Source organism: Primulina eburnea, chromosome 3 (assembly GCF_022965805.1).
Source record: "Primulina eburnea isolate SZY01 chromosome 3, ASM2296580v1, whole genome shotgun sequence".
Classification (NCBI taxonomy): domain Eukaryota; kingdom Viridiplantae; phylum Streptophyta; class Magnoliopsida; order Lamiales; family Gesneriaceae; genus Primulina; species Primulina eburnea.
In genome coordinates, this window is record NC_133103.1 from 20,818,071 (window position 1) to 20,827,202 (window position 9,132).

A 9,132-nucleotide genomic window follows, 5' to 3' on the forward strand; every position below is an offset into this window, starting at 1 on the left:
TTGGCTAGGGAATTTGATATGAAGGACTTGTGACCAGCAAACAAGATTTTAGGGATGCAAGTTCACCGAGATAGAAATAACAGAAAGATTTGGTTTTCCCAGAAAAATTATTTGAAGAAAATCCTGCAATGCTTCAACATGCAAGATAGTAAGCCAATTTCGACCCCTCTTCCTGTTAACTTCAAGTTATCCTCCGAGATGTGTCATAGCAGTGAAGCAGAGAGGATGGAGATGTCTCGAGTACCGTATGCATCAGCAGTGGGAAGTTTGATGTTCGCCATGATCTGTACAAGACCGGACATTGCTCAAGCAGTGAGAGCAGTTAGTCGGTATATGGCAAATCCTGGACGAGAGCATTGGAGCACTGTCAAGAGGATCCTTAGATACATTAAGGGTACCTCGAATGCTACATTATGTTATGGAGGATCGGATTTTACACTCAGGGGCTATGTCGATTCAGATTATGCAGGTGATCCTGATAAGAGGAAATCTACTACTGGTTATGTGTTTACACTTGCAGGGGGAGCAGTAAGCTGGGTTTCAAAACTGCAGACAGTTGTGGCGTTATCTACAACGGAGGCAGAATATATGGCAGCTACTCAAGCTTGCAAGGAGGCAATATGGATTAAAAGGTTACTGGAGGAGATCGGGCACAAAAAAGATAATATTCCTTTGTTTTGTGACAGTCAGAGTGCTTTGCACATCGCAAGGAATCCAGCCTTTCATTCCAGGACGAAACACATTGGAGTACAATTTCACTTTGTGCGGGAAGTAGTAGAAGAAGGAAGTGTGGATATGCAGAAGATCCATACAAAGGAAAACATAGCTGATTTTCTGACCAAGCCAGTGAACATTGAAAAGTTTGAGTGGTGTAGATTCTCAAGTGGCCTAGCAGAAACGTAAGCAGCAGGGAATGGCAAGATTGAAAGGATGTGTGGAGATGTGTTTGATTATCAATCAAATCTCCAAGTGGGAGAAATGTCGGCAGAGCATTTATTGCATGTTGGAATTGACTGAATTCGTTGAATTTTAAACGTGGTGGTTGGCTACATTTCAGAAGACGGAAGACGTGTTTTACGCGTATAAAACGCGTGTTCACACAGACAAGGGGCTCTATAGATAGAGCTCCCCTCTTCATTCTGAAATCATCCCTTCTTCGAGTTTTCTCTCATCTTATAAGCATTTGAGTGCTTAGTTCTATAATATTTGTGAGGTGTTTGTTCTCCTGTATTAAGAGAGTGTGTGTTCTATTTGGAAACACAGTGAGTGAGTTGTACACCACAAAATATTATAGTGGAATTCTTTTCATCTTGCCCGTGGTTTTTTACCCTAATAATTTTTAGCGGTTTTCCACTTAAATCTCGGTGTCCATTTTATTCTTTATTTTCCGGTTTTTACTATCTCAAATTCTGCACGTGAGATCAACATATGTAGCTCTGACAATGATTCAACCGAGCATGTGCTGTTTTGGTGTTCGGGGGTCAAGAACTGTAGGAACGCGACACTGTATTGAAAAATTCTCAAGAAGGCAAGACAGCTTGATATTGTAAATATATTTTTTTGCATGAGAAGGAGAGCAAGGGGATGTGTATTTCAGTAGATTGGAGTGTCTCACTGCTCCAGGAATTCTAGATAGCTCGTGAATCTATTCTCACAGGCCCTCGAGACAGTATCATTGGCTCACCGGCAAGGTGGTCTGCTCCTCCACCTAAACTTTTATAAAATGAACGTTGATGCAGCGTACAATTATTACACTAAACACTACGTGATCGGTGTGGTGGTTCGCAACCATGCGGGACATATTGTTGTTGCTTTTGGTATGAAAATCGACAAGCCTCCTACGGTTGTTTATGCAAAATTAGTCGAGATATGGGAGGGCATTAAATTGGTGGGAAGAACGAGGATTAACGATTCAACAGATCTCGACTGACTAACTCTTGTAAGTGCAAGCACTCACTTGTCCAGTGTAAGATCGTAGCTACAATGGGGGCAATTTCTACCAAAGTTAGATATTTATTGAGCCACTTTCGAGAAGCTAAGTTTTTCCACTGTGTAGATCGACAAATGTGGTTGCACATACTATCTCTCATTTTGCTTTTCCTTCCACTCTCATATCATATAGAAACACGTGAATTTTCTGTTTTGGTTGGAATATTGTGTAACAAAATACTTTACTTTGAATCAATATAATTACAAGTTTTACCTGTCAACAAATAAAAATAAATGCACAAGAATTTTGGGAGTGTCCACCACCTAACTTTCAAACATTCCCAATTTATGGAGCGGACGCTCGATCGGCCCCATTTAATACCAAATACAAAATATTAATAACACTTGAGTAAGTTCTAATTATCATCACTTGAGTGAAGTGACATAAATTTCTCTCTTTTGAAAAACGAAAAATTTATCCACCCACCTCAATAATGTTGTAATCAATTGTATATAAGACTCCTATACGAAACACACATGAGATTGACGCATCAAAATCCAATTATACACGATCCAAAGGAAATTATTTTCAAGTGTAGCAGATAAATAATATTTTCAATGAAAGTTGGATCTTCTACAATATGTATAAAGAAACCAGTTAAACCCCAACTCATTCTTGTTTAATTGACTGGCGAGAGGCAATGGTGACAGATTATTTTACGATAGTTTTTGCTCGATGTCCAACTTTAGCAGACATTGACCAATGTGTTGATGGTTCTTGTTAATACAGTTGAAAAGGCAATTCAGTTACATTTTTTTTAATGATAATAGAACTCGCAACCGCTACTTTTTGATATTTAATTCAGTAACATTGACCAATGTGTCATGGTTTAGAAAATACTGATGAGGAAATAAACAAATGTTACAACGTATTTCCGTTTCAGTAGGATAAAATAAACTATAACATAGAGATAAGCCCATTGTTTTTACTTTTCTTCCCCATGTTCCAGCACTTAGAAACAAACATGATCACAGATAAAATTCCAAAAAGGCAAAAACTAAAGGAGATATGATTTACATTAACCAGATTATGGATCAATGTAGATAATTTCTGCATGGACAGAAGCTCGTCGGAACCGGAGCAACTCCTTTAGTAAATCCCACCCGCCATCAACTGAGGCAGGCTTGACAGTCATCCTTTCAAGAACAGGCGAATTTGCCAGCAAAATGTTGATGAAATTCAATTCTTGTTTGATCCCAGATATGCCACCAATCTTAATAAACTTCAGTTGCTTAAATGCAAAGCTTTCAATGTTTTCCGGAATATTAGAAGTGGTCCTTACATTCGCCTGTTGCTCCTCTGCACGAGCCTGTGTATAGTTGGGGAGATGATTGAGATTCAATGGAAAGTATACTCAGGAAATGGAAATTACAAAATACAAATTGAAATACAAGACGTTTAATATAAGGTTGAATGAGATATGGTAAAATTAACAAGCGTAAAAAAAACTAACCAACATCTCGAGCTCCTGAAGATGAGGAGAACTTCTCAGAAGGCAAAGTGCTGCTAGATTCTCTTCCACATCATTGAAATTGATTCGTATTGAAAGAAAACCAAGATCAACACAAGGTTTTGGTAGCTTTCCTGGTATGGTTCCAGCAGCCAAATACTGGAGAGACAAATCAGAAAGAAGGCAGATAATTGACTAAAAAGTTGAGATAAAAACATAAGTAATTGATTGATAACTGAGCGCTTGGCTACCTATACACAAGGAGGAATGTAATTTAAAGATGGCTAGCAAATTACACGACAATTCCAATATAAGAGCAAATAACTCTGCTATCTAATTAATATAATTTTTCAATTAAAGCACACTCATGAATGTAACATTTTAAAATCTTGGAATTTAAGTTATGATGAGAACTGATGGCACCTTCAAGAAATAGCTCTGAACTTCAAGCCTTTGAATACGCGATAGACAAGCAAAAAAATTGATCAAATTGCCGGTGCTTCCAAAAGCTAGGTTTTGGTCACTTTCAGTGTTAACATACAGACCAATAGAGATGACAGCTAACTGGGATGTGTCTTGGAAACTAACATCTTCAAAAACGCCTCCAATGTCAAAGAAAAGAAGATTTGGAGCATGTATATTAAGAAGGGCAAAACCATCAAAGTTCATCAAAGTCAGCCGCTCAAGTAAAGGGCAGCTGGATATCATGTATTCAAATGCACTCTGGTCCATGGTAATATGCTGAAGATCAAGGCTTTTCAAGCTTTTAAAACCAATAAATGAAAATGGAGGCAATAAAAGGCAGTTAAAAAGTTCCAAATGGACCAAATTTTGGAAAGTGTATATGGAAGAAGGGAGCTTGTAACGATGGCCCTTCCATATCTCAAGTATAAATTCCTTGACAGAGCCTCGAGACAGGAAAAGAATCCACTTATCAATATCACTTACACCTTGAAGATCTCGATGAGAAAGTTTAAATTTATGAATAGGGCCATTGTGAAGCAATAGGACGTGGTCAACAATACTGACAAGCTTGTTTTTTATGAGGGTTTGATCTTGGGTAGACACTAAAACTGATTGATTATCAAATACAAGATACGGAAGTGTATCCCATTTGTATCTCCACCTGGTTGACAAAACACTCGTTCGCACAGCATCCCTTAGGGATAAATATGACAAAATTTTGTCTATAATATGCCCTGGTAAGTGGCCAATTTTGTCCACCTCTGTTTTCACTTTGTTGGGTATGTTCGGTGGAGGTTCTCTTTGCTTCTGTAAATCAAAATATTTGCAAACCAAATTAGGATGCCAAAACAGAACAACTAAGCCATGCATGTTACGGACTCAAAAATTGGCAACAAATAAAGATCAAGATAGACAAGAATCCAGGGCTACAAAAAGAAAAAAATTATAAATTATAAACTTCATAAATGGGCCAACACAATTATCAAAATAACCGCAACTAATAAATCCTCAAAATATCCAGATTAATATCTAAAGCCAACTATTCTAGCAATTTGTGATTGGCTAATTTGTAGACTAAAGCCTACTGATATAGAGAGTCTATCAATACAATCACATTTTTCCAAATAATTCCATTTGCACTAGTTTTCGGTTAAGTTAATATATGCTTTTGCAGAACTAGAAGATAAGTGCAACATGGACGGGAATAATATTTTCTTCACACTTTACATAAGGTCAAAACTAAGGAATGGAAACCATTTGCCTTCAGATGTTTCCTGGTTTGGATAATGCCTTCACAGATAACCAAGCAGTTCATGCCATTTTAGCCACTCTGTCATTGCATTAAAATGTTTAGAAACAAAATGACACTTCAGCATAAAGAAACAAATATATGCCTGCACAGAGGTTCAAGCATCCAGGTATAAGCGCAGCACACACGTCAATTATTTTAAACAAAAAACAAAATCCAATCAACTGATAGAAAGTGAGATTTTGGAAATTAAATTACCAAAATGCTCATGGAGGACAACAAAGATGTTCAGCAAATACTTCAGAGTTCAAAGTACGTAGTTCTTCCATCAAGACTTAATTCCCATAGGAAAGTATGAAGAAAACAACAGACTGCCAGGCTGCCACCTCACAGCACGACACAAATCTTCCTGTCCAAACATAAATAAAGTCAATATAAAAGATCATTCCTCATTCCGTTTCTAAGTTAACTAGTTAAGTACTCATAAAAGTTTGCAAAATCAGTTTCAGTTTACTGAGATAATGTCTCTTTGCAGGTTCTATACCCTTCACAACTATTACTAAATAAACCGGCACAAATAAAATTTCCGTTCCTTGCTTTGAGATAAAGGTACTTCTTTGGACAAGTAATAAAGAGATTATTTTATAATTTCATGTTTAATGATATCTCACATATCACAAAATCTTGTAAAATTTGAGACAAAAAGGGAGGACAGAGCACCTCAAATTACTTCTTGGACACCATAAAAAAAACCCATAAATGCAAATAAATAGCACCAATCAAAAGATTAACATCAAAGTTTTCCTCTAGACTCTAGTCCCGTCAATCAGAAGAGATTTGGTGCAGGTCAACTCATACTTTATCATTTCTTTTTGCTCTTCCAATTTCTCTGGTTCTCTTCTTTTCTTTTCAAAAATTACATGACATTCGTGCAACTTTGACAAAGATTAAGCGACACAACTTTGCCCATTAACGTAAACACCCAAGAACACAAGTTTTAGGCATAATTATTCCTCAGCAAACTGATCCATAAAAAAAAGCACCAAAACAAATGCAGGCGATAGAACACAAAATAAAACGTAAGAATTAAAAAATTCACACTAAAATATGTAACTTTATCTACTTTGACCTAAAAAAGCTGAGACAGCATCCATACAAAATTGGATACTCAAACAAAAAATGGTTGATACAAAATAAAATTGGAAAATAAGCTTAACGAAACCAGAACAAGGCATTGAAGCAAAAGAACCTTGAATTCTTACAACGTTTCGAATTGCATAAACTTTAAAATGGAAAAATTACTGTAGTCTGTGGGATACAGTGACGAGCGAAGCGAATTTCCACTTTTTGCTACTTTATTCTTCTATATCTGTATATATTTATTATTAAAAATAATTATTTTCTGAAAAAAATAATATAAATAGGGAAATATGGAAACCTTTTCTCTCCGGTTTTGTTCCCTCCTTTTCCCTCAAATTTGTATTGAAGTTGTTGGAAGCAACGCGACAAATAATATTAATTGGTTATCTCATCAGTCATGGTTGGACGGGACCCATTCAATTAGTCGGGCCTATCAACTGTGGCCCGCAGGTTTTAATTTTTATCTGAGGGAATCAGCACTCGTCATAGCGAACATGATGAGTTTACATGAAAATCGATATTTATGGGTATTTTGGTAAATTTAGATTTTTGTCAGAAAGAAACGATAAATTTAATCAGTAAAGAGGTATGTCGCCTAATATAATAGTCAGGTATCACTTGATTTGAATTATGGAATAATTTTTGTGTGTATATATATATATGAGTGGGTCTCATGTGAGACCGTCTCACGGATCTTAATCTGTGAGACGGGTCAACCCTACTCATATTCACAATAAAAAGTAATACTCTTAGCATAAAAAATAATATTTTTTTATGGATGACCCAAATAAGATATCCGTCTCACGAATACGACCCGTGAGACCGTCTCACACAAGTTTTTGCCTAGTTGTTGATATCCATATATATTTCGGTTGAGATCCGTTACATGCTAGTATGTTGTGTCATGGGGATCTCTGGACACCTTGATTCGACCTGACCTAGGTAGTTGCTGGCATCAAGACTAGAGCTATCTCTCCATACACGATCCACTAAGGCATGGACCACCTCGATCATTTCATGATTGATATCCAGATATTTTGCACATGTAAATGCATTACATACATGCACGATTTTGTCATACATCGTGATTTATTTGATTTCTCATATTGGGGTTCTGACCTATGAGAAGGACCTGTCATGTTTTTTTTGTGTGTGGACATGACAATTGGAATATGTGGTTCAACTTCAGGTTTCAATAGAAGGTACCAGAGCTCCTTGAGAGTGATCTCATTTGTATTTCAGTTACTTTGTCGTGATGTTGTTTCCTAGATACTATATGTGTATAGCAGGGATTTTCGCATTTACTAAGGAATGCCACGAGTAGTTGTATTCTTTATTCAAATTCGTTTGAAGATTGTACTATGTCGTTATCGAGGATTTCGGTTCTATGATATTATTGGATAGTTTTTACTATTGTTGTGCCTCGACCGCAGTAGTTGTGTTATTTGAGGTTGTTGAGGGTGTATATTTAGTTATTTTGAGTATATGATTTTTTTGATATGTCTTATTTAAGGGGAGTCCTTGCCAAAAATTTTATAAATCCAGAAGCAAAATTTAACTTGTTTTCCATTGTTTACTAATTAAATCATGATTGCATGTTAATAAATCGTGATTAGATTAACGAGCCCTCATAGTTGGTATCAGAGCATAGAATGGGTTACACTCGAATTAGAGTTAGCAATTGAATCTAGGCTATAATGATCCAAGTTCCATTATTAATAAAGAATGATTTAAACATGATTAAGGAGTAATTACTTGAGAAAATGAAATTTTTTATTTAACAGCTAGTTTGAAACCACCGTAGAGCAGTTAGGAACCACCAATCTACATCAGAACTTCCGAAGTCAGTTCGAAACATCCAAACCCAAAAGAAGCTTCCAAACCATGATCAAATCTTCCAAAGTATCATGTCAAAATTGCAACAAAAATTAGGAGATCGGAGCTTCGAAGTGGAGATTGGAGCTTCTAAACATAGAAGTGTGGGTACCCGAACTTAATTCAATTCTTAATCACTTGCTGGGAATAATTAATCAATTAAAAAAAACAGGGTCTATTTTTTTTTTAAAAAAACACGAGAGTACGCAACATATGAAATAAGTCATATCTCATTTACAAGATCACTAATCAGATCTAAGTACAAATCATGTACAAACGTAAATCATAATATTTACTGTTTCTTCACTATATCTCAGGTGATGTAACAAATATACTACTAAGTCCGAATCTCCACGCTAACTGTCTTCTCTCATCCTCTTCTTGACCCTGATCCAGCCCCACCTGTTGTCATGCACACATACAAAACAAGACAACATCCGGATAACTCCGGTAAGAATAAATCCCAGTATAAACAATGTAAACATGCAATCATATAAAAGCATATATAAAAGCATATCAGAATTATTCATATCATGTATCAAATCAGAAACATAAATCAATATCAAGCAATGAATCACACTCAGACTCAGACTCGACTCAACTCTAACCTAGGGATCCCGATGTCTGTATAATGATAAATATACCGAATCTCAGTCGATAGGAATGAATCAATCCCTAAACGGCATCGATATAATTAATATATCCAGTGTCTGGGCGAAACAGCCGCAGAATTGACGAATCAGTCAAGAATTAAGCGAATCAGCCAATAACTAGACGAATCAGCCAGTAATAATGCGAATCAGCCAAAGTTTAGACGAATCAGTCAATAACTAGACGAATCAGTCAATAACCAGACGAATCAGCCGGTGACTAGGCGAATCAGCCAATGACTAAGCGACTCAGTAGTCAATACATGCAATGGCTATGAATCAATAGACTACAAACATCAATCTCATCAATTTC

At 36.3% G+C, this 9,132-nt stretch overlaps 1 protein-coding gene across 5 annotated transcripts; it reads right to left on the bottom strand.

Moving 5' to 3' along the window:
- Window positions 1-2,830: 2,830 nt before the first annotated feature.
- LOC140827273 (F-box/FBD/LRR-repeat protein At1g13570-like) lies at window positions 2,831-6,568 on the bottom strand. 5 transcript variants are annotated; one of them, XM_073189920.1, is made up of 5 exons: window positions 6,417-6,568; window positions 5,413-5,563; window positions 3,864-4,709; window positions 3,444-3,599; window positions 2,831-3,299 (listed from the first exon to the last, which is right to left on the bottom strand). In XM_073189920.1, exons 2-5 carry the CDS (start codon window positions 5,422-5,424, stop codon window positions 3,018-3,020), a joined length of 1,296 nt encoding a protein of 431 aa, XP_073046021.1. In that variant the 5' UTR covers window positions 5,425-5,563; window positions 6,417-6,568; the 3' UTR covers window positions 2,831-3,017. The 5 variants fall into 5 exon arrangements, with proteins under 5 accessions (XP_073046021.1, XP_073046016.1, XP_073046017.1 ...); XM_073189915.1 differs by having other exon boundaries at window positions 3,864-4,712; XM_073189916.1 differs by having other exon boundaries at window positions 3,864-4,712; window positions 6,404-6,549.
- Window positions 6,569-9,132: the final 2,564 nt, after the last annotated feature.